Raw genomic sequence first — 25,930 nt, forward strand, 5'->3', positions numbered from 1 at the left:
GAGACCAATCAGACTCTTCTACAGGGCCTGCTGACACAGACAGGAAGTAGCTCCAGTACATCAAGAAGAAGATCAGTGAGAATGTGTCTGCAGAGAGAAGCATCAATCTGTTCCACTGTCTGAATGAACTGAATGATTGTTCTCTAGTGGAGGAGATCCAACAGGCCCTGAGATCAGGACGTCTCTCCACAGATGAACTGTCTTCTGCTCAGTGGTCAGCTCTGGTCTTCATCTTACTGTCATCAGAAGAAGATCTGGAGGTGTTTGACCTGAAGAAATACTCTGCTTCAGAGGAGGCTCTTCGGAGGCTGCTGCCAGTGGTCAAAGCCTCCAACAAAGTTCTGTAGGTGGATTTATGAACCATTTCAAACATGGTTGATTTGTATATGAACAATAAAACATTGACACCTTGATTTTCATTATTTAGAACAAATTTTGTAACTGGTTATTGATGCATTCATTCATTCGCTCATTCAGTTCATGCACTGCAGCATTCACTAATGTGTCAGTAAGGATTCATTTGATGATTCACCGATGATTAATAATAAAGTAGGTACAAACATAATTCACAAATTATAACCACTGACATTACTAAGCTTAGACAATAGTCCTCTAGTCTGAGAGAGCTGGATCTGGATAATAATGACCTGCAGGATTCAGGAGTGAAGCTTCTTTGTGCTGGACTGGAGAGTGCTCACTGTGGTCTGAAATCACTGAGGTCAGGATCTGGTTGTTGATCATTTAAATGCATACCTTAACATTATGTTTGAAGCTTGTCTACATGCAGTTCATGTGTTGACATGTGGAGGCTTTCAGATTGACACTAATGTGCACTGAATTCTACACAAGTAAAAAGATCTTTATTGTCATTATTCACAACAAATTTCCATTCATTCATCAATAACAACTAATTTGCATTTCTTTCAGACTGAGCAGCTGTAACCTCTCAGAGAGAAGCTGTGAAGCTCTGTCCTCAGTCCTCAGCTCCCAGTCCTCTAGTCTGAGAGAGCTAGACCTGGATAATAACGACCTGCAGGATTCAGGGGTGAAGCAGCTGTCTCGTGGACTGGAGACTCCAGACTGCAGACTGGAGACTCTCAGGTCAGGATCCAGCTTTTTGATCATCAGTTAAATTCTGCTTCATGTTCATGTTGAAGATCTGTCGGATTTTCCTTCTTTCTTCTTGAGTTCATGACATGTTTTGTTCCTCCAGTCTGTCAGGTTGTCTGATCACACAGGAGGGCTGTGCTTCTCTGGCCTCGGCTCTGACCTCCAACCCCTCCTATCTGAGAGAGCTGGACCTGAGCTACAATCATCCAGGAGACTCAGGAGTGAAGCTGCTGTCTGCTTTACTCAACAGTCCAGATTGTAGTCTAAAGACTCTCAGGTACACAGAGACCACAGAGCATGAGTCCTCCTCAGTCTGTCAGTTTAGCTCATATATCCACAGCTGTTGATGGATGGATTGAAACTGCAGAGAAGAAATAATCACTGATCCCTGATGTTCATCTTCCTCCATCATTAAGTGTCCATCATTATAACTTCACTTTTCTTTATACACATTCTTCATGTCAAAATACATACAGACTGATTTCAGTCACACTTAGTGCAGATCAAATACAAAATGATGCACATGATTTTACAGTAAAGCACTGACAGAGAGCAATATTTCTGTCAGGAGTCAGGTTTGAGCCAGGGCTGTTAGTTTGGTATTTTGTTATGTTATCCTGATTCTGGCTTTATTTTCGGTTTTTGTATTTACTTCCTATTTTATTTTGAAATCACTGACCTCCCTCTCGTTCCAGGCGTCTTGACTTCCCCTTCCTCGTGTGCTCCCTCCTCCTCCCGGGGATTACCTGCTCCTCCCTAATGTGTGCCACCTGTGTCTCATTGTCTCCAAGCCTCCCTTGTATATCTAGTCTGTCTTCCCTTCACTTGGTGTCAGTTTGTTTTGTGTCTTTGCGGGTTCATGTCGTCCTCTCTATGCCTTGCCAGCCTTCACGGACTTTGACCTCAGCTCCAGGCATTCAGCAGCAGTGACATTTCCCGCTTGCTGGGTCACTGAGTCTTGTCCTTTACACTCTGGGGAAGAAGAGAAGATGCAGAGGAAGAAATGGATCAATAAAGATGATTGATGAAAGCAGAACAATCAGCAGCTTTAAAGAGTTCTCTCACATGTAGAACAGATGTCATTTTCAGGGATCATTGTCACTTTGAAGCATAGAAGGTGTTTTCCAAGGTAACAGATGGCAGCAGAGATGATGTGCTGTGAGTGAGTGTAGAATGAACATTCAGAGCTCTTCATGTAGAGCTCAGTAATGTCTTTGTTTGAAGAGGAAACATGTGCAGCTTTCTATCTTACCAAAGAAAAGAGCAGCAAGAAGAATCCACAGCCAATGTTCCATCTGTACAACAAGGTTTCAATCAACAGGAGGAGCAGCTGATGTTCCACATTCAGTCTGACAGCTGTTCTCTTCACAGCAGCACTTCTTACTGACAGAATGCTACAACACAGCGCACAAGGAGGGCACCGCCTCCTGGATCATGTGGCCCTCTAGTGGAGCTACAAATTGCACTTCAACAGTGTGGAGAAAAGGCTTCCAGCAGCTGCTCACTGTGTCACTCGTCAAACGTTGAGTCTGACAGTTTGTGTTTCAGAGACATGTTGTCCAGTACTCGGATCACGAGTAAATGTCATAGTTTTCCCATAGATACGGCTGCAGCTAGTGGCTACCTGCTTTGGCCTGCTACAGTTTCATTGCTTGAGTCCGCAATGTCCATAATTATGCCTAATTTTAAGTCAGAAGAAAATTAAAACAAGTGATTTGTAAAAAAAATTCACCCCCCAGCAGCGGGGGCTGTCACAGATGGAAGGCTTATTGGTGAGTGTTACATGTTGACATAGGTTCTCTGACATTTGTGGAGTTCACTAAAGCTGGATCCATACTCCGCGAGACAAAGAGCGGAGAACGCGCTCCACGGGTGGTAAGAGATACAAAAAAAAGGTCTTTTCCGCACTGAGGTACCATACTCCGCGAGACGCGTGTGTGCAGAACTCCTCATACGGCCCGCCCACTAAACTATAAGGAAAGACTTTACTGAGTTTTTTAACACACCACAAGGACTTGTGCCATGGCAAGAGGGCATTATACAGAGAGGGTGCCTGCAACAGCGTGAGATGTCCGGCGATGAGTTGTGAAAATGCGACATTAAAAGTAACAACAGCAAAGATTCAGTGTTTGTGCCTTTATGACCACATTTGCACATCTACTGTGTTCCAATGCGCCCGCGATACTTCAAACTGTCCGGTGATGAGCTGTGAAGATGCGACATTAAAAGTAACAATAGCAAAGATATACAGACATTGTTAACGAGCCTATTATGCCCGGGTATGTAGGAGTATATAGAATGGTAATAACAGTCACCATCTGGTATGTGTGAATGTCTGGAGTTATGGGTGACAAATCACCCTGACTTGCCTTTCTTTCTTTCTTTTATTGCTCATCATGCAAAACCAGTATGGTCTTATCTAAATCTGTTGAATCAGCGCTGTTTATACACCTACCTATATACCTGGAGAGGCTCTTGCGCTTCTCCACTTTCATCACGCCCACAATAAATTCCGACCAATCACAGCATGGTTGCCGCACAGCCTTGAAAGACAAAGTTCGGCCCGGGCCCTGTGCACAGGAGTGCGGATCAGCGGGCGGTCAGAGACAAAAAATGACGTCATTTTGTGGGCGTAACGTCTGCAGGGGGGGAAAATGTCTTTGTCTCGCGGAGTATGGATCCAGCTTAAAGCACCTCTTCTCTGTAGGTGATCGGGTTATCCACTGAAGCCATGACTAACGCCCCCCGTGTCCAACTCAGGGACACGTCAGCAGCAGCACTACAACCTGGGCCATGCACGCTCCAGAAGCACTGTTGAGGCCACAATAGGCCTACTTAAAGGTCGGTGGCTGTGTCTGTCCAGCACGGGGGTTCACTGCATTATTGATCCAAAAAGGTGTGCAATATAATTAATCGGTCATTCAATTAATCAACCTTTATTTATAAAGCGCCTTACTACAACTGGAGATTGCCCAAAGCTCTTTATACATGAAACAAAATAAAAAAAAATTAGAACGAGAGAAATAATAAAAACAATAAAAACAGATAAAAGAATACCAATAAGACAGGGCGATGTCTTAAAAGCCTCTCTCAACAGCTGGGTCTCAAGTTTGGCCTTAAACAGTGGCAGGTCTGTGCATAGCTCAAAGGGAAGGCTATTCCACACTTTAGGACCTGACACCGCAAAAGGCCCTGGTCAGTTGGTGAATGTTTAAAATCTCAGACACACAAGAAGGTGCCAGACCATTGACAGCATTAAAAACAAACAGCAGAAGTTTCAAATCGATTCTGAACTTCACAGGGAGCCAGTGGAAAGAGTAGAGGACAGGTGTGACGTGATCATGCTTATGACTGTGAGCATGCAGGCAGCAGCGTTCTGTACTAGCTGTAAGTGATCTGACGCTTGGTTAACTCCAACATAGAGTGCGTTACAATAGTCAGGACGGGAGCTAACAAAAGCATAAATGGTTTCTCCTGATCTCTCTGACTCAGGAAGGGCTTGACTTAGGCGAGGAGGCGAAGCTGAAAAAAGCTAGCCCTAACCACAGAATCGATTTGTTTCTCAAATTTTCTTGAAGACGTTTCGCTGCTCCTCCAAGCAGCTTCATCAGTTCTAACTGTTGGTGGGAAACATGGTTTATATGTGGTTGCAGACCTCAGTGGGTGGGTCTGGGTGAAACTTAAAAAACAATAGCACTAAATGTTTCCATACTTACCTGTGATGATCTGGCTGACTGGGCCAGGTGTGTCTAACGACTATGAAACTGCCGGAGGTGGACTGGTTGACAGCCCTTTGTCCTCAAAGGAGTGTCCTCTGTCTCTGAGGTGGAGGTGAACAGCTGAGTCTTGTCCTGAGGAGGTGGCTCTCCTGTGCTGAGCCATTCTTCTGTGGAGTGGTTGTTTAGTTTCTCCAATGTACAGATCAGAGCATTCCTCACTGCACTGGACTGCATATATCACATGCTGTGTTTCTCCCTGGGAGTTGTCATGGGTTTGAAATGGACCGGGATGTCATGGTTATTGAAGATCCTGCGGAGTTTCTCTGATACTCCTGACACATATGGAATGGAGATGTTCCTTCTTGTTTTTGTGGCTTTGGTAAGTGCCCACTTGGGGTAGCCACAGGTGGGCAACATACAACGTGCTAGAGCAGACTGTCAAACTGATGAACTCCAAAACGGCCATTAAATGGCACCAAAACATCCCATAACTGTGGCGGAGCAACGAAGCGGCACATACCACTAAAACACCCAGCGCTGACACATCGGTCCAAACGCCATGTGAGTGGTACATATAGTGCTTCAGCAGATTGTCTAAGCGATAAAGTCCAAAACGGGCACTAAATGCCATCAAAACAGCCTCCAGCAAAATGGCATGTTGCTTAAAAACAGAGGCACGTGAGCCACAGATCGCCACATACCACTAAAACAGTCAGACATGGCACCAAAACAGCCAGACATGGCACTTTGAGATCGGTACATACTACTTCAGCAAGCGAGGCATGCCAAATGCCTGCACAGGGTAATTAATGGGATCCTGTGTCATCCACCTGCTCCTTTTTTTCACCCTAAACCAGGCTTGATGTCACACTCTTCACCTTGTACTGCCTCCTTCACCTCCACACACACACACTTGTTTTTCCCTTTTCATCTATGTGTTGTCAATGTTGACTCATTGCTGGTTAGAGATGACAGAAATAGTACACTTGATGACTCACTAGAGGTCTTTTCAGACACCAGGTGCTGCTGCCACCAAGCGTTTGTAACTATATGAAAAAAATGGCCTGAACTCTGATCTTATCAGCTGCCATTTGATGTGGAGGCACAGGCAGGTACACAGGGTCTATGACCACATATGCTGTAAGATCATCTCATGTCACTGTGACACAGAGCTCCCTCCCTGATTCAGAGGTGGATGACCATTTTCTTTCATGATATGATGCTTAAACATTCAATGTATTACCGTCAGGCACAAAGAATATGATGAATGCCTGTCAAAACAACACTTGTGTCCACCTCCTGGCAACAAGAGTGATTACATTAATACCAGTGATGAATGGAGATTGTTCTGTGTTTACCAGGAACTTTACAGAGCTAGTACTGTCCCTGTCTATCTAGAGCATCTTTGCCAGGTTTTCCCCATCAGAAGCTCGACCATACTCCTTGTCACTCCATGCTGCTGTACTTTATACTCAATTTACTGTTGTTCCCCACTTCAGCTTTGCCTCTTGGAATGCCAGGATAGGTATTTCACCACATTTAAAGATCCAGTATAGTGTGAAATGCAGCATTGCTTGCTGTTAAAAGGCTCTATCAGCATAGTGTAAACTTTTATCTAGGTTTCTGGGTAAGACCATTGATCATGTTTTCTGAAACCCAGAAAATATGTTATTGTGTGGAGGTATCCAGGGGAGTTAGGATAACCAAAAGCGATGTGTTATCTTCATCATTTTATACGTTTAATGAGTTGGTTGGATTCTTGGTTTTAGAGCATCCCCCTATATTGTGTTCTGTTCTTTTCAGACTGCCTGTAAACAGTTAGAAGGTGGAATTTCTCTTTTTAAATGAATGGAGTAGCAAACGGTAACAAGTGAAACATCCTCATTAAGAGAGATACTTTACTGACACAGAACATCATGGCCAGATATTTACAGTACAATTGGAGGCAAGGCAAGCTTTATTTATATAGCACCATTCATACACAAGGCAATTCAGAGTGCTTTACATAAGATAAAATCACAGAATAAAACATTTTAAAACACTCAATTAAGAAGGAAATTAAAATCATAAAAAGAATAAAATCATAACATCAAATGTTGTGACAGAGCTTGGTAGCAGGTGTAGCAGCAGCATGTCCACAGTTCCACAGTATACGGTTACATGGCTGAGAGAGGCAGATGACAGATGTTCTCCTGATTATTTTCCCCATCTTCAACAGGATTCCCTCCTTTCGTTGTCACGCTGCCAGCGAAGCGTTCCGTGTTGTTAGAGTGCCGCTGCACCGGCTAAAGCAAATATAACAGCAAAACGCTTCCACGCTTTGGTCGCAGCGCTGTATTGTTTTCGTAAAGTGTCATAGTCTGCCATGCTCAGAAAGTACTTAGATCCATCAGAAGGGGGTCTAAGATTCAGGGTGCCATCTGGGTCCAGCGTCAGCTGGCCTACACCAGTAACACGTGTGCCCACCTGAAAAAAGGTGCATATTTTCATAATGTATTGTTACTATGTAAATTATTAGTGATAAGCAACAGACATTTTGTTGTGAATTAACTATTAAAATAACGAGCATTGGTAACTGACTCTAAGCATTTCCTCGGTCTCCAGTTGACTGTAGGACTTCACCCCGCTGAAATACCATCCAAGAACACTGAATCCATGGCTGACCTGGAGAAACCTCTTGTACAACATCTCCATGTTCAGTCCAGAGGCCTTCAGTGGACAATGGACTTGGACTGCAGTCCCATCCGAACCCCTTAATACGAAGGGCACCGATGTCACTTGTTTGTGCAAGACTGGCTTATCATGACTCTTGAAAAGAGCAGAGTAAAGGCTGCTCAATCCCAGCCTGGGCTCTGTGACTTCCACTTTGTGCACCACACCAACAATGTCTTCATGACACTGACTCCTCAGTGGCTCGCCTACAGGCTCCACAACACCTACAATATATACACAAACATACAGTATGAAGTGGAAATACATAATCATCACTTGTTTGTATTGATCCAGTTCTGGTTACCTTCAACAACAGCATACTGCAGACGTGCTCCTGGTGTAACCTCCAAAGTGTCTTTAAGGTTTCCATCTATGTTGATGTGGGAGGCATTCTGAATATGACACACACATAGTCAGATGGCACATGGAGGTTTTACAAACTTGCACATTACACTGCATGACCATCACCAACAACATGTTAAAGGGCTGCAAAGGATTTTAGTTAAACAAGTAGGAGAGCTTTTCTCAAGCATTTTTGCATGGTGTACTTCTTTGTCAGAGACTAGTGAGCTGTCAGCATGCACTGAATGCAACAGTCCCTCTGTAAGTATTAGCAGTCAGAACCGCAATTCACTTTGCAGACTACTGCTATATAATGTTAATGAAATACATTCTTACTCACATCAAGCTCATCTGCTGTCTTCTTCTTCTTTCTATACATATAGTAGCAAAGGCCTGAAACAGCCAAGCCGGCCCCAAGACACAGTGCCTCTGTCAGTGAAAAACCGAGACAGAATTTCGCCATTTCCTCTGGATGCCCTGTCACGGTCCTAAGAGCAATCCTGCACAAACATAAAACATGTAAGAGGACTGTGAGATGCATCTTCCTGCATCTTAGCCATGTACTCAACTCCGAACCAACAGCAGGTGGAAATTAAAGCTGCAAGCAGCATTGCGGGCCCTCGCGCACCTTGCGACCCGCAGGGCCATTGCAGTTTCCTGTCCTATGCTCTTCTCTCCTCTCATTTCCAGAGACGTAGAACAAAAACATGTTTAAAAGAGAAATTTCCTGCTGGGAGGTGGCGCTATGACCGTGTCATCATATTAGCATATATATCTGTTCAGACTCGGGTCCATAGCAGTACTGTAAGATTTTGTCCACATTGCATGAAGTATGTTGGAGGTATGGCAGAAAATACTGTGTTTCTTTGTATTGGCAAATGGTCAACTTTGAGGCCACGCCCCCGCCACACCGTAACTCTTTTGTAAGAGTTTTGGAATGCGTCTGTTCCCTATGGTGTCCTGAGTGGACACAGTGAATTTCAGCCCAATTGGATGAAGTATGCGAGGCGTGAAAAGTTTTGTAGCAGGGTGACAAATAGGCAAAAAATGGCCACAAAAGTCAAAATGGCGGACTTCCTGTTGGGTAGTAATCCCTAAGGTTTCAATAGGGCTCTTGCACCATTCGGTGCTCGGGCCCTAACTATTACTGAGTGGTTACATGTTATTTCCTTAACAATCAGCCCTAAACTAAACTCACTTTAACAATAACTTGTAAACTTGGCCACACTTGTTGTTACTTGACACACTGTCTGTGTTAAAAGTCCAGTTAAATGAGAATCCGTATCCTGTCGGTCTACCCCAAAGTGGCATTTGGCCTGCCTCGCTTGATGAAGTGGCATGTGGCGATCTCAAAGTGCCATGTCTGACTGTGTTAGTGGCATGTGGCGATCTGTGGCTCACATGCCAGCTTCTGGGGATGTTTTGGTGCCATTTAATGCCTGTTTTGGACTTCATCAGTAGGACAGCCTGCTCTAGCACCATGTGTCACTCATATATTATAATATATGAATGTATGGATCTTCCAGGGGTTCGTACAGCTCTGTGGCTCATATACCTGTTTTTAGCAGAATGCCACTGTCTGTGTCTGTCAGCGGAAGACAAGGAGCTGCACATAGCTAAACAGCAGCAGTATATATAGCGGCTTCCTCAAAGCTCCAAAGTCCCAGATGAGAGGAGAGATGGGCCCTGCCTCTCTGTATGAGGCGCTGTAGCCTAATGTGAAATGAGGCCTTCTGCCTCTTGATGAGGTTTGATATAGTACATGGACATGGGATAAAACGCTGCATTGGGGAGATGAAAACATAAACCAAAAGAATAACCCGGTGATGAACGTGCAAAGGTGTGCGCTATGGTTACGGTATGATGTGCTGCGTTATGTTACGACACGCTGCGGTCAACAAAAACTGTGGCCACCCAGCTTCTTCTCTCCTCCTAACACCTGTGACGGTGAGTGAGTGCCCCTTTAATAGAATCCGGTTGTCACCACCTACACCACGTGACGCAAATATTCCCCATCACCATGACAACCATACGACAAACAACAAATTACTCACTATATGTCTGCTCCAGTCTTCCTTCTAAGACTCTGACGACAGTCCGCTCGTCTCAACAGGTTTATTGGAAAGTGTGAAACTGAAAACAAACACATACAACGAATTACCAACAGTCAATATGCATTTATGAACTAAAACTGAATTCAGTATTATTAATACGTTGTATGTCTAAATATAAATGGTTGATGAGAGTTTGACTCCTGCAAGATTAAGTAAATTCAATACAAATGTTTTAGACGTGTGTGTTAAATGCAGGGCAGAGAATTGTTGCAGTTTGCACCAAGATGAAAGAATTTTGGACAGAAATTGTAGAAATAATGCAGGAAATCCTACAAATCAACATTGAACTAGAACTTACATGTTTTTATCTTAGGCATCCCTCCCAATAGATACAAGATAAAACACAGAGAGCAATTTGTTGATTTAAGTTTGTTACAAGCAACAAAGGTCCTACCAGCGGCTAGCGCCCTCTACAGTCGAAGACCACAACAGTCAAAGAAGCACTCGATCAAATGTAAAAAAATGTCAACACAAGCACAAAACCACACCATAAAGTCACAACAAAGTACTCACTATATGTCTGCTTCTGTCCTGTAACTACTGAACAACTACACAACAAAAAGCTGAGTGACACGTACCTTTGAACCGCTCTCTGTCTCCATGGTAACATGACGCTTTAGATGAGCAGCTGGGACTCTTAAATAACCACGTCATAGAATGCAGTGAGCATCTGTTTCTAAATAAATTATATAAATAAAGCTGCCTTTTTATAACAAAACAGCTGCACTGCCACCATCTATGGCTCCTACAGTATATATGATTGCTGTTAGCCGTTCCTGTCCTGATCCAGACTGTTGTCGGCAACACAGGGGAGAGCGGTCTCCAGGGCCGAAGGGCGGTGTCCTCCGGGGCCAACTCCCTAACCCTGACTCGGTAGCAAAGAAGGATGGAGGTGGTGGTGCACTGAGTACTAATGAGGAGCATTATTTCCAGCTGTGCTGAATGAACACCAGAGAGAACACAGCAGCTCTTCACTCCAACATGCAGCCTTTTGCAACCCACATAACACAGACAGCGTCTCACTTCCTGTCACCGCTTTATTGTGGCGGGGTGTGTCCCTTTAACTTCCGGGGCACAACCCCGCGTTTCCTCTCGCTCCATGGCCGCTGCCGTCCCTGTGCTTGGCGTGCTCCGGTTAGCATTCTGGCAAAAGTAACGATTAAACTGCTTCATGACCCAAACGAACCGCGCCGATTGAATCGAAATCATCTCCGTAAATATCCACTCAGCGGCGAGTCATTTATTGACCCTGCGAACTTTGGTTTATTATCGAATGCGGTGCCGCGGTCATTCACAAAGCCTATAGGCTAACCGCTAGGCTAATGGCTAAGCTAACGTTGTTAATACCGGTCTTTATTTTAATAGACCGTGCTATTTGTGTTACTTTTATGGCCGAATGTTAGGCATAGTGTTAGAGTATCGACTGAATTCTTTATTATTGGTTGTTTTGTTCGTTTTGTATAGTTTTTGTTGCTTTTGTGGTTAAAGCCAAACCGGCCTATGGTGCTTCTGAACTGACCCATCGACATGCACAAACAAATTGTTTGTTTACCTAAACATTTAAATGTTATGAACCTGTGATTAGCTTATTGCTGATTTAATTTGATTTATTATAAAGTGCATCATTAGCTTCACCTTTACCCAAAGCTTGAAAGTTGAATGATTGATTTATAAATGTTATCATTAAATAACCTGAGCGTTATATGCTGTATGACCAATAGCATTGATGGTATTATTTATTCATCATTATGCATCGTTATGTATGGATGTATTTATTTACTTTCTTGATGGAAGATCATTTCATTCATACTGAATTTTAATGTGTGTGTTTGACCTTGTTTAGGTCAGGTTTTTTCCTTTAGCTTGAAATCCAGTTCAACATGGCGAGCTGCCCGATCACCCTGTGACGCTGTAGGATTATAAAAACCTTTTTTTGGCCTCCTACTACGGACCTATTTGAGTTTTCCCCATTTTTTTTTCTTGAACTCAAACCTTTTTTTGGAACATTGAATGAACTATTGTTTCCTGAATGAACTGAAATATGGACAGAACTGCAGAGTGACCTTCTGTCATCACAGTTTGGATTGTTTATTGTGCATATTATTACTGAATACCTGTTTATATATATTACATAGTAATAAATACATTTATTATCATTCATAACTTGCTGTTACTGTCCTATTGCATATCTGCTTATTACATGACAATAATATATTTATTTGAGCTCTATTATTTTCTTTGGTGTCTTATTCACACACTCAGCCTCCATAGCCGAAGCTACTTTTGTTGCTTTATTACATCTATGGCCCCATAGTGCGTTACACTTTCATATTCAGCTGTGTAGCTCGGCCTTTTGCTGTGCTCTGTTTCCATTCAGGCTGATGGAAGCTGTAGAGATGACAGTGATGCTGCAGCATCATCATCCAGGGAGCTCAGACTGAAGGAGGACCTGTCCTCTGTGAGCTTCTGTGTTCCTCTGACGGGGAGATGCGTGTGGTGGATCTGCTGGTTCAAGAGTCTGATGGCTGAGGACAAGAAGCTGTTTCTGGGTCTAGTCCATGTGCGGATGCTTTGGTAGATCCTGCAGTGAAAAGAGTGTGTAGCTGAGGTGTGTGGGGTCTCTGAGGGTTTTCTGTGTTTTCCTGAGTGATGAGTAATGAAGGTGGTTTGCAGGGAAGGCAGGTGAGAGCCAGTGATGTGCTCTACTGTCTTCAGCACTTGTTAGAGACCTGTGGTCTGCAGCAGAGCAGCTTCTGTAGCAGGGAGGGGTGAAGATGTCAGTGAGGACCTCTGAGAGCTGGTCAGTGCTTTGAGGAGCCATCCTGGAATGCCATGTGGCCCAGGTGACCTCTGCTCCTGTCTTTGTAGCCAGTGATGGAGAATCCACATCCACACCCTTCATACTTTTACTCTGAATCAACAATAGATGTGTCCCAATGCAAGACGTTTGTTCTTCAGGTGTGTACATTTGTGCATCATCAGCATACCATGAAATGTGTGTGTGAGTATGAACCCCAGGAGACGTGTCTACAGAGAAATGGACCCACTAAAGGTCCCTGTGGGATTCCTCAGGTGAACTCTGACTCCTGAGGCCTCAAAGACGTGTCTTTTGTCTTTTCACAGCTGGTACCTTTTCAAAGAACTGAACTCAATCCTCTTTAAGTGGACCAACAGAAACAGGTCTCAGTTCTTTTTGTGTTCACACTGTGAGTTTATTGAAAGAGGACCAGCTTCTGGTCCAGTTCAAGGTAGTTGGGGCCTCAGTCCTCCTTCTGTTCACACCAGGTCCTCTAGAGCTCTCAGACCCCCAGTGCACTGAATTCTGGGTAGTTTAGGTTTGTTTTAAAGGGGCCTGGGTACAGTTGGAGTATTCACGTATGTGGAAAAAATGCTGAGTCATGGATCTGTTTGTTTAGAGGGCTGAAGGGGACCAAGTGTGAAAACACCCTCAGATTCAGATATAAGAGAAACCAGACTGGTCCAGTCCCACAGAGGCCGATCAGATTTTAAAGAAAGATGTGACCAACTGTGGCTGCACTGAAACGCAAGGTCACTTTGTGTAGATCAGCTCTGACTCAAAGTTCTGGATGGATGTTTTGGTGACATGATGTTGGTTTTACTGCTCAAAATACTGATCCTAGAATGTATCTAAAACTCATTTCTTGAATGCACACTTTGTTAAAACTGTCTGTCTTTAGTTGACTGCAGATAACAGAGGAGAGAAGGTGAAGGACACACTGAACAAAGGAGGAAGCAGCTGGAGCTGTGACAGTGTGTGAGTCCCTCTAGTGGACGCTGTGGAGTATTGTGTTGTCTTTGCTCCACAGGTTTTTGTACAGAGTTGAGCTGTTTCCTGTCACTGTGGGCTGCAGAGCACAGTAGTACACAGCAGAGTCAGTCACTGCAGCTCTCCTGCCTCACATTACTGTCCTTCAAATGCTAAGTAGCTTCAAACAGTGACAAACGTATTATGAATTTTCCTCTAACTTACGAACCTCATTGGCCTCGTAGCTCTGGGGGAGGTCAACCAATCTTCTAAAACAGTCTTGACTAAACACAGTGAAGAATTCCTCAGCATTTCTTCATCTTCTTCAAATATCAGTTTTAAGGCGGTCCGTTTCTTCCACGTGTCATTCTCAGTGCATCGGTAATAACAATCTGTCTATCAATGAACGTTGGTCCGTTTGGAAATTAAATACCGGTAGATCCTCTTGGACTCTTATTTTTAACACATTATAGTGCAATGAAAACAAACGAAAATAGCTTTTTAATAAATATATGAATTTTATTTTTAACATTTATCAATTAAGTTCAATAAAGTCACTCTGACAGCTACATATAGAAGAAATGTTTGTGATGGTGGCGGTGCTGATCTGCACTGAGGCGCCCGGTGAGAAAACGACATGCTTTCACTTATCATAACAGTCGTCAATGTGATCCAGAAGCTCCCTGTGACGGCTGGCGGGATACTGGGCCTGACAATATGGGCACTCCAAGAAAGTCGTCTCCAGGAGGTTGACGTATTTCCATGGCGATGTGGGGCCAGGGTCAGTAGTAAGGCGCTCAAAATTATTGTACGAGCTGGGCTCTGAAGAGCGAGCATTAGGCTGCATCTGAAATAGGAAAAAACAAATGCACTTGTAGAGCAACATAATATGCACATTCCAAGAGGACAGTGGAATACTCTACTACTCTACTGTTAGAAAGCAAAGAAAATGGCATGAGAGTCATGAGGGTTTGACTTCATATTGATGATACTATAGATCACATAACACTTACAGCAGACTCCAGATTAGAAATCTGATCTTGGGTCTTGTGAAGCTCCTTCAGCACTTTATGTAGCTGGTGCTGAATGCTCTGACGATCATTTTTTTCATTTGCAAAGTCCTTGGCAGAAATCTGGATCTTAAGAGGCAGAACCACAAGTATGAACAGGCGTACGTTTAAGAGAATGCTGCCCTCTCCTCTTCTTCTATTTGACAGGTCTTTTTGTAGGTGTGTGCTATAATTAAGAGAGTGTTACCTGTTGTTCCAGGGCAGCGATTCTCCTCTCGTCTCCATTTCGGTTCAGAAGAGACTTCTGCAGCATATTTACCTGTTGAAGGCCAGATATTAGGGCAAATTTTGTATAGTGCCTACAATGCTGCTGTATATTAGAACATGGAACTAGATTGTATCTAAAATGCAGACATCCTCATTTTATTTAGTGAAGGATGATTTTGTTTGACATTTACAGTGCTGTATTTGTATTTTTATTCAGTCTGAGCAGACTTTGGTTTAATCTACAAACCACTCCTACCTCCACCCACCTGTGCAATATGTTCCTCTCATTCTTTAACTGTATCCATCTATCTGTATTGTGTCTTTGTAGGTACTTTTATTTACCCTATCTGCGCTGTTGCAACAATGCAATTTCCCCATTGTGGGACAAATAACGGGTTCTTAATCTTATTAACTTTAGTTAGTGGAGGTAAACAGTGAATTCATGCTCACCTGCAGCAGAAGTTCAGCAGACCTCTTCCTCTCTTCCTCCAGTCTGATGTCCATACTCTCCAGTTCTGCTGCATGCCTGGACACATTGTTTGTTTTTTTTTTTTTTTTTTTTTTATTTTAGATACTGTATTAATCCCAGAGGGAGTGTTAATTCAAAGGTCAGTACAACATTAGTTTTTGGCATTAGTATTAATGAGAGGAGGTAAAATTGCCGATTGATGACATGTTAGCAGCTCAGCGTGAAACCTTATTGATCCGACGTCAACCAGAGCCAGCAGCTTTACCTGTTGCCAAGTCTCTCTGCCTGGAGCTGCATTTTGGCTTCCTCCAGCTCTTTGCTCTTCTCTTCATACTTCCTCAGGAAGGATGACAACTCGCTGCACTTGTCCTCGTACTTCCTCTGTTGCACAGCTCCACCTGGAGCCTGGTGACCTGCTCCTTCTGAGACTGCAGCTCAGCCTGAGCCTTCACGGTCTGCAGAGCGAAAAAAACACAATTTGCAGAATGATGTTTTCTTTGTTGTCAGCTCAGTTCTGAAAAAGACTTCTACAGGTCAGTTATAAAGATGACTGAATCCACAGAATATGCATGTTCAGTGCTCTAGCTGCAGCTGCTCTATTCTGATTCAGGGTCAAAATCTTTTAACAGAGGCAATGTCCCTAAATCTGTGAAGATGTAAACATTTTCTCACCAAAGCTGCAGAAGAGGCCAATATATGCATTCATGGATTCAAGGGCAACAGAACTTCACTTTCATAATTACATGAAATAATGCAGCATTTACCTGGTTCCTCTGTGCACTGAGCTCCTGCTGGGTTCTAGTAACCTCAGCGTTTTGGCCCTCGAGGTCTCTCTGCACCCCTAAGCTGAGCTGAGGTTCCTTTTCTGGACCTGCAGTAGCTAAAAAAAGAAATGTTAGTAAGCAATTGACCAACATATATTATGCAGGAGCTTTACAGCACAACCAGTATGTAGGACTTACATGCCTAAATCTTTCTAACTATATTTCATAGCCTATTACATGGCCAACAAAATTAAGTACTTGTTAACTACACTTTCCTAGAAGCTTTCCATGTACTTTATTATTGTAGAAAATTATATGAGAGCAGTATCACCCTCTGAAGTGGCCCCTTGCTTGGGTTGTTGCCGCTTTGCTTGGGCCAACTGCTGTGCCAGCTCCGCTGCGTAGGCAAGGACGGACTGGATGTAGACCTCTCTCTGCTGGTCATACACCAGCCGCTGCAGGTTCTTCTCCAGAGCCTGGTGGTGAGACACACACGCCAATAAAGACAAACTGAGTCCAGGTTTTTTTCACTTATTTAAATAAACAATCAATCAAATTATTAGGCTTACATCTCTCAACTGCTCTTGCACTGATGCAGAGTCTCCAGGAGGTTCTTGTCCATTCTGAAAGGAGAAACAAAAATATTTAAAATCTGAATTGTGTTTGTGTCAACATTTGTTTCTGAGAAGACAAGTGCTGCCTCAGGGCGTCCAAACACTGGATGTGTGTACTGAGCATTTTCTGATGGATACACTTGAATATATATGTGATTTTTGTAACCTTATGTTAGTGCAGAGAGCTGTCATGTGTGCACATACCTCTCCTTTGGCTGACAGCTGCTGTCGCAGACTTTCCAGTTCCTGCTCTTGAACCAGCAACTGCTGCTTGTCCCTCTCTCGCAGCGCCTCAAGGTTAAGACTGACCTGAAATAACCGACACCGCACATTAAAATTCAAACAAAAACAGCCCAGAAGCTGACATGCAAATGAACCCAGAGACAAAGACTTTACCTCCAGCAGTTCATCAAGCTTCTTCTTCAGGTGGCTCTTCCTGAGTTTAGAGGAAGAGCTGCTAGATTTGAAGCCCAACTTGCTGAAAAAGCCTTTAAAGGCCATGGCTGCTTCGATCTATATTGACAAAAAAATGAATCACGATTAATTGTGGCATTTAGCCGATAACCATTAGTTTGACCATTCATTGATGACAGATCATCAGTCAAGTTAACCCCTTCATTAGGTTAAAGTAGTGATCAGGCACCAAGCAGCCATGTTTGAAATATGTATTGATACCAGAGGCACAAACTGCTTCAAAATAATAATGAAGCAAACGTTTAAAGTAGCTTTGTCCTTCACATGTTCTTATCTTCAGGTCACAGAGCAGCATGTCAGCATTAACATTAAACAGGACAAATGAGTTCAGAAAAGTCACATCAGTGATTATTAAAGTTAAAAATGTGTCTGTGGAATGAACCCACACTAGAGCATGTTTTCACTCAGACTGTAGAACAGTGTGTGTGTTAGTGTGTGTGTGTGTGTTAGTGTGTGTGTGTGTGTGTGTGTGTTAGTGTGTGTGTGTTTGTGTGTGTGTTAGTGTGTGTGTGTTTGTGTGTGTGTTAGTGTGTGTGTGTTGTGTGTGTGTGTTAGTGTGTGTGTGTGTGTGTGTCAGTGTTTATTTGTGTGTGTGTGTTTGTGTGTGTGTTAGTGTGTGTGTTAGTGTGTGTGTGTTAGTGTGTGTGTCAGTGTGTGTGTGTGTCAGTGTGTGTGTCAGTGTGTGTGTGTGTGTGTGTGTTAGTGTGTGTGTCAGTGTGTGTGTCAGTGTGTGTGTGTGTGTGTGTGTGTTGTGGCCCAGAACTGACCCCACACACACACTTCCGGAAGTGTGTGTCATTTGAACCAATGAGACACGCAGCCTACTGAAGGAGGACATTTGATAGGCTACTTCACTTCTGGCATTGCCAGTTCGAGCCATGGGCCTATTTTCTTCTTCCGCTTGGTACCAGCGGAGTGATATCAGCGTTAATGTCAACAGCGACAGGTAGGTTTGCTTTATTTGACTCTTTCTGTGATTTTACGTCTTTCTCTGGACTCTGCCTGCAGCTGAACTGCACTCATATATCAGCTACTTCTCGCTACTAACTTCTGTTGTGAGGTACTTATCAGTAACTTTTACTACAAATTGGTAGCTTCTGCTGTCGGCTAAAACTCGCTAGCTCCACATGCTAGCTTCTTCCACTAGATACTACTGCATTGCCTGCAGCTGAAGTGCAATTACATAGATTTATAGCTCCTATGTCAGCTACTTCTTCAAAATAACGTCTACTGTCTGGTATCTATCAATGCATTTTACTGTCGGCTACAAATCGCTAGCCTTTACTGTGGGCTAAAAGTCGCTAGCTACTTCCGTTAGCTTCCTCCGCTAGCTACTGCTGCTCTGCCATATATGCACAGCAGAGCACATTAATCAGGAACAGTTCAATCAAAGCAGTCTGTATTCTGAGTCTATGAATGGCATTTATTGATGTATGTAATTTAGTTTGCTAGGGATGTTTTTCTGGTGCACATGCTGTGAACTCCTGACTTTGTATGAGCACAAATGTGAGTAAACAGTGTTTAACCTGCTGGCTCACTTAGTGCCACATCAGTGTTCTGACAGTGGGTACCAGTCCAGTGTTACAGATGGAGAAGCATCATTTGACTACCTTGTACCTATGGTGTGGATCTGATGTTTCTCTTTAATAATATTGTAGATTCATTCAGGTTGAATTAAATTGGTTTAATATCAATATAAACCTCTGTCTCAGAGAGGGCACAGCTGTTTTCATTGGTACTATGGTTACCTATGTAATGATATGAGCCATAATGATCCAAAGGAAGGAAAGGATTCAGCCTGCTGAAGAAGCAAAGGTGTACATTCAGTCTTCCAGTGACAAGTCATGCATACAAACATTTATTGACAGTAATAAAGGTATGGAGTTGTTATTTTAGTATGATTATATGGTCTATAATTAAGGGTTGGCTCAGGATTTCTATTAAAATGCCTCTATAGGAAGAGGAGTGTTTGCAGCCCAGACCATTGAACCAGGGGCTTTTGTACTGGAGTACAGGGGTGAACTCATATCAGTGGAAGAATGCCAGTCCAGACACTACTCAGAGAAAGAGAGTACATTTCTGTATGAATTTGAATGGCAGAATCACTGCTGGTGGTAAGCACATCACATGTTGTGTAGAGATTCATGCAATTCTTATTAACTCATGAGTCAAATATTGTAAATAACTGATGGATGAGCAAATGAAGCAGTGTTGACATGTTTGAGACATGAGAAGAGATTTATCTGTGTAGTGTTATCCTACAGTTTAAGTTGACCTCTGTGTTATGTGCTATTTAATGTTTTTACATTGTAAGTGTGTACATTTGATGATTCAGTATTACACGATTTCAAAGGTTCACTTTATTTCTCTGGCTTTTAGTATTGATGCATCCAAAGAAGATGGATCCCTGGGAAGATTAGTGACAACCACAAATCACCAAACTGTGTAATAAAAAGATGATAGTAAAGGACAGGCCACATTTGTGCCTCTTTGCTGTTCAGGCCATAGAAATTGGAACTGAAACTGATTTCAGCTCTGGTGATTCCAAGTGGCCTTGGCGTGAAAAGGTGAGTGAGTTAGATTAAACATCTATCTGTGTGGTGTTTAAAGGGGTCAGCACACAGGTGATGCAGATTCTTTCTTTCATGGCTGTGGCTGTGTACTGTCTGGTATCTTTGTTTAGATGGGAAGGTGTTTGTGTTGCTTTTCCTGGTAAAGGTTTCAGACTCACACACTCTGTTTCTATTTTGGCCCTTATGGGGCCCTGGGTGCATCTCGAAGTGATTTTCACATCAGCATCACAACATCACACACTCCTTGTTTTCCATTTTTCTCCCGTATGGATGTAACTAGAAGTTATTTTACTTCAACTGAAAAACCTGACAGTGTCAAACTGTAAATTATAATAAGCATAATTCACCACTTCCCAGTCTGTTGTATGTCTAATGCTGTGTTTATACTGTAGTCCATTGCAATGTCTTTTATTTGCTCTGAGAAATCGCAGGCTCACACACTGCTTTTCTATTTTGGCCCATGTGGGGTCCTCCTGACCTCTTCATGATTTGGGATGCTCTCAACTTGTGGGGCCTCTCTCACGTCACACACAATTTTGATCTTTCTAGCTTTGTAGGGCCACTTTAACACCAAGAACTTGTACTTTTGATTTTCTTATGGAGGTCTTTTTTACGATAGTCCAAGTATTCTTACTCCTAAATGCATGGTTGTATCAAATCTCAGATTATGTTAAGCTCAACTCCCGAGTATCGCATCTAATATCTACAGGGTATTTAGTATGTGATCCATTGCATCTCTGATACTGTTAAGGGACTTGCTCATAACTCTTCTCATATGAAAAGTTGCTTCCACACGAGCCATAGACCATGCATTAATTAGCTGTTTGGAGAACAGTTGTCTTATCACTTACCTTTTTCTACGTTCATTTTTAAGGTTTATTCTTTTTTATTCATATTTAGGTTACAGTTTCCAAGTTTTCCCTTGTGGAGTACTCTGATAGTGAGGATACAGATGAAGGCTGTGGCACAGACCACCCTTTGACTTCACACTGTAATGAAGTTGTCTGTGTTTTGCAGAAAGATGCAGTGTCAGATGTTGCTAAATCTGTGTATGACTTAGATGAGAGTGTTGTGCTTGAAACTGATGATGATTCAATAAAGGATAGATTCAGTCTGCACTCATACAATGAAGCTGTCCAAAGCTTAGAGGACAAAAAGTATTCTGGTATGTGTTAATGGCCATTTCTCACTTTTCCCAATGTAAAATTTTTTCTTACATTAAGAATGAAATGATTACAAATGTCTTGTTTTGCAGATGGATGAAATGCCACGCTCCGATGCTCTCTGTGATTCAAGTGATGATGACGATGCTCACCCTTCCACATCAAAGTCTGAAATTGCTTCACAAAGGCCAAAGAGAAGTTGTTGGCACCCGGTAGGCCTTTTCTTTCCCCCTTCATTTTATAATTAAAGCGAACCAACAGAACACACATGCTTTTACAATCTTTCTCTTTGTTCTGTAGTTTGTAAAAAGCATAGGCCTGGTATTTTGTGAATGATACATGTTAGGCTCTATATTGACTTTACTGTACTGTTCAGATTTATTCCTTTTAGGGGGTTTTAAGAAATTCTGATATTGCAGCATATAACTGAAATGTAGATAGGTTGTCATACATGACAAGCTAAGTGGAGGCTCAGTTATTAACTTGAGTTTTCTTTTTTCAAAAGTCTCTTGTAGAATCAGACAATACAAGCGAAGGTAGTGAAGTATATTCCAAATTTCAGGGAGGAAAGCACTGACGGCAGCATGGAGTTGTCCATGGAAAATAAGAAAAGGACAAAGTTGATTCTACAAGTCGGATGAGAACAAAGTCTTTCAGTCAGCCCCAGTGTGAGTCTAGGCAGTACCGAAGATTTGAAACAGAACCTGATTCCACACAAAGATTTCCTATTGTTACAGCAGATGCTAATGAAGATGAAATGGTAGAAGAGCCATGTGTACGTTAATCCAGCTTTGAAAAACGAAGATGGTTCCAGAAGTTATAACAAGAAACATCACTGCTTCTACTGTGGACAACAGGTTAAAAAAATGTCAAGACATTTAATTCGTAAACACCATGAAAAGGTGGAAGTTGCCAAAGCTTTAAGTTTGCCAAAAAACTCAAAAGAAAGGCGACTCCAATTAGATTATATCCGAAATAAAGGCAACTTTGAGCATAACATTGAAGTTTTGGAATCCCACAGAGGAAAAATGATCCCATGGAAACAACCAAAGGAAAAGATGAAAGGACAAGAATTTACACATTGTGTGTACTGCTATGGATTGTTCACAAAAGAGTGATGTGGCGACATTTTCAGGTCTGCAAATTCAAGCCTCAGGGTAAATCATCACAAGGTAAAACTAGAGTCCAGGCATTGTGTGCTTTTGCTGAACCTGCTCCACTTGGACTTGGTGAAGCATACTGGAAGTTCTTAAGTGACATGAGTCAAGACAATATTGCAGTTGCAATAAAGGAAGACCCATGCATTCTGGAGTATGGGTGCAGACTCTTTACCAAGAATGAGAGGGTAACTAGCCAACACCAGCAGATTCAACAAAAGTTGAGAGAACTTGGCAGACTGCTACTGGAAGCAAAAAAGGTTGCACCTGTGAAGACTGTCAAAGACCTCATAAAACCTGAACAGTACAGTCATGTTGTCTCTGCTGCACGATCCCTGGCTGGGTTCAATGATAAAACTGGCAAATTTCACCGTCCATCTCTTGCTTGCACAGTTGGACACAGCTTGCATTCTTTGGCCATGTTTATAAAGTCGGAAGGATTGAAGACAAAAGACAAACAAGCTGTCCAAGATGCTGATGAATTTGCACAGCTATACCAAGAAAGTTGGAAATTTGACATTGCAAGTCAAGCACTAACTCAACTTGACCAAACCAAGTGGAATTCTCCTCAACTCCTCCCATTCACCCAGGATGTCCAGAATCTCCATTTCTTTTTATCAGAGAAACAGCAGCAACACTTGAATACCCTCACCGAGGAGCCTTCACCCTCAAACTGGAAAGACCTTGCTAAAGTGACCCTAGCACAAGTTATCCTCTTCAATCGCCGGAGAGCGGGTGAGCTATCCAGAATGCCTTTGTCTGTGTACTTGTCCAAGGACATGTCAGAAACGCATGATGATGTGAACTTGGCCCTTACAGCAGAAGAACCTGACCAGTTGGCTGACTTTCTTGGGCATAACATCAAAGTCCACAGAAAACACTACCGGCTTCCAGAGGGCACCCTCCAACTAGCAAAAATAAGTAAAGTTCTTCTTGCAATGGAACAGCCTGTGTGTGTGTTAGTGTGTGTGTGGCAGTGTGTGTGTGTGTGCGTCTGTGTGTGTGTTGCTGTGTGTGTGGCTGGGAGAATACGAAGGAAAGAGTCTGGATGAAATTCACCTTGATGTAAATGGTATACCTACTGTACTATAGTTTGATATGTGAACTCTTGATTGATCTCTATCATTACCATTTTAGAGACTGCTGACATGGAGAGGTGTTCACAAGAGGACGCAGAAGATATGGGTGAGGTTTTTTAACTGGTTATGAATTATTCATTTGATCTAAATACTGGACTGCCTGTGGATTTTGCTTGGCCTACTGATTGCAAGAAGTCCTACTTATTACATGTTGCATCTTTTTTGAATAGAAAGGTCTGAGTAGTATTTGCATGGTTTTATAATGCAATCCTACCAGTTCATGCGGCCCTTATAGCCTGTGTTCACATTGAATTTTTATTTAGCACGCTACAGGAAGCCCTAATGGCAAAATGGAGAAAGTTACCATGGACTGCACATTGTGCTACAAAAACTTTGTCGACTGTTCTAGACACATTTAAGTATAATATTTGGTTATGGCTTTAATAGAATATTTTATTCCTTTCTACATAGCAAGTCTAAATACTCATTCCTGTGGCACTCCAAATGTATTTGTAATGACTGTTTTATGCACCCAGATGCCAGTGAGGACCATGAGTTGGAAGCTGAGGACAACATGACATCGCTGCAAGAAGGTACTGATTATTGTTTTTCAATCATCTTTAAAAGACACACATGCCATATATTAAAAGAAATCTTTGATTATTGTGAATTGCTTGCTATCACATATGCTGCTTCAGTAAACCTTTGCTGCATGCAGGCCCAGTGTTCCACATGCACAGGGGTCAGAAGATGAGAGCACGGTGCCATCCCTGCTAGAATGTGCCTCAGTCAGAGGAAGAGAGGTGAGCTTAGAGCAGTGATAAACTACCCACTATTTATTATAATTAATTATATTAAGAGTTCCTTAAATGGAGAGGAGAATCCTTCTCCAAACTATGACTGACAGGGACCTATTAAAACGCTGCGGATACTCGATACTCGAGGAATTTTGACTTTCTGTAGTTATTTTTTATTTTATTACATCAGTGATATGTTTACACAGAAAACATGTACCATTGACTCATGCTTAATTCAGATGGCTCAGGGACATTAAAAACTGTCTCTGCCCCTTGGGACAGCTGTTTAAGGGGTGGTCCACCTCCTGAAAGTAATCCATCCAGGGAAGTTCTTGATGTTTTCTTCTTCTCTTGTGTCCAACTATAGGTAAAGGATGTGTAGTCAAGAAAAGCTGGACACCAAAGGAAAGTGCTGCAGTTGAAAGGCATTTGAAAACATGTATCGTGAGGAACCAGGTTCCAGGTAAGACAGACTGTGAAAACTGTATTGCTGCTGAACCTGAAGCCCTGGGAAGCCGTGACTGAAAGCAGTGAAATACTTCATCAAAAATCGCATAACTTCCATGAGAAGAAAAGAACAAGGCTTCACTGGCCACTGGTCCTTTGTTCCTCTTGTGTTTGTCAGTATGTGCTTGTTGTTGTTACAGTGTTCAAATGTCCTACAGTGTAAACACAGTCTGTGATGGCATGTCTATTTTTTGTAATGTAAAATCTTATTTGTGTTTTTCAAATACATGCCCACTGAGGACAAACTATGTTGTGAAGTTAATTGTTATTTAAGTGTTTTGTATAAGTATTGTTTGGTCCAGACTTGGATGAATGCTTATTAATTGGTGCTTGTTAGAATAGAATAGAGTTTGCCATTTGTATGGTACATTACAGTACAGATACGTTGGAATTGTTGTGTATTTCTGAGTCAAGCTTACCAAAAATATTAAGAAAAAGGATAAAAAAGGCATACTATAAAGATCAAATGCACTTAAATACCCAAAATATTTACTTATGAAGACACATAGTACTGTATGCCATATGTTATATATGGAGAGAGTGCCTAATATAGACAGTATCAGACATCATCATTAGCAGAATGGGTCCTGGGTCAACGCACTGAGGCCTCTGCTAGGCTTTTTTCCACTGTCATTGAGCTCTGAGATGTTGGGAACTTAGGCCGATCAGTCTACTCATTTTGCAATTGATGGTGAATGGCTGCCGAGGTGGAGCATGTTTCATAAAGTCCAGTTTACAACAAAGCTTAATTTATAGGGCTTCTGATCCTTGTCAAGATACACAAACTGAACTTATGTGTGTGGACCTTACAAGTACTAAATGTTGGTAACAGGCCCCATAAGTGACAGAAAAACGGGTTTGGACAAACAGAGTTTTGAATTCTTTATATATGAAGTGATCTTTTTTTAACAGGAATTTTTTTTAGTGTTGCCTGATTTTTTACAGAGCTGTAGAGCCACTGGAAAGGGGGGACCCCACAACTTGGCAGAAAACCTTTGGACCTCTCAAAAGGAGGTTTACAAGAATGTGTGTGTGTCTGTGTGTGTCAGTGTGTGTGTGTGTCTGTGTGTTTGTGTCTGTGTGTGTGTCAGTGTGTGTGTGTCTGTGTGTGTGTTTGTGTGTGTGTCAGTGTGTGTGTCTGTGTGTTTGTGTGTGTGTCAGTGTGTGTGTCTGTGTGTTTGTGTCTGTGTGTGTGTGTGTTGTGTGTGTCTGTGTGTGTGTCTGTGTGTGTGTGTCTGTGTGTGTGTCAGTGTGTGTGTCTGTGTGTGTGTCAGTGTGTGTGTGTCTGTGTGT

At 42.4% G+C, this 25,930-nt stretch overlaps 1 protein-coding gene, 1 long non-coding RNA gene and 1 pseudogene across 2 annotated transcripts; all 3 read right to left on the reverse strand.

Moving 5' to 3' along the window:
• Positions 1–2,052: 2,052 nt before the first annotated feature.
• LOC114429815 (uncharacterized) lies at positions 2,053–2,476 on the reverse strand. Its single transcript, XR_003669934.1, has 3 exons — positions 2,363–2,476; positions 2,176–2,266; positions 2,053–2,082 (listed from the first exon to the last, which is right to left on the reverse strand). It is a non-coding gene; the product is annotated as an uncharacterized LOC114429815 (long non-coding RNA).
• Positions 2,477–7,094: 4,618 nt separating this feature from the next.
• LOC114429921 (mitochondrial ubiquitin ligase activator of nfkb 1-A-like) lies at positions 7,095–10,591 on the reverse strand. Its single transcript, XM_028398525.1, has 6 exons — positions 10,576–10,591; positions 9,938–10,016; positions 8,224–8,383; positions 7,846–7,933; positions 7,410–7,765; positions 7,095–7,295 (listed from the first exon to the last, which is right to left on the reverse strand). Exons 3-6 carry the CDS (start codon positions 8,344–8,346, stop codon positions 7,095–7,097), a joined length of 768 nt encoding a protein of 255 aa, XP_028254326.1. The 5' UTR covers positions 8,347–8,383; positions 9,938–10,016; positions 10,576–10,591.
• Positions 10,592–14,406: 3,815 nt separating this feature from the next.
• Positions 14,407–25,930, reverse strand: part of LOC114429922 (centrosomal protein of 55 kDa-like) — a 14,325-nt pseudogene continuing 2,801 nt past the window's right edge.

Source organism: Parambassis ranga, unplaced genomic scaffold, assembly GCF_900634625.1.
Source record: "Parambassis ranga unplaced genomic scaffold, fParRan2.1 scaffold_21_arrow_ctg1, whole genome shotgun sequence".
NCBI lineage: Eukaryota > Metazoa > Chordata > Actinopteri > Ambassidae > Parambassis > Parambassis ranga.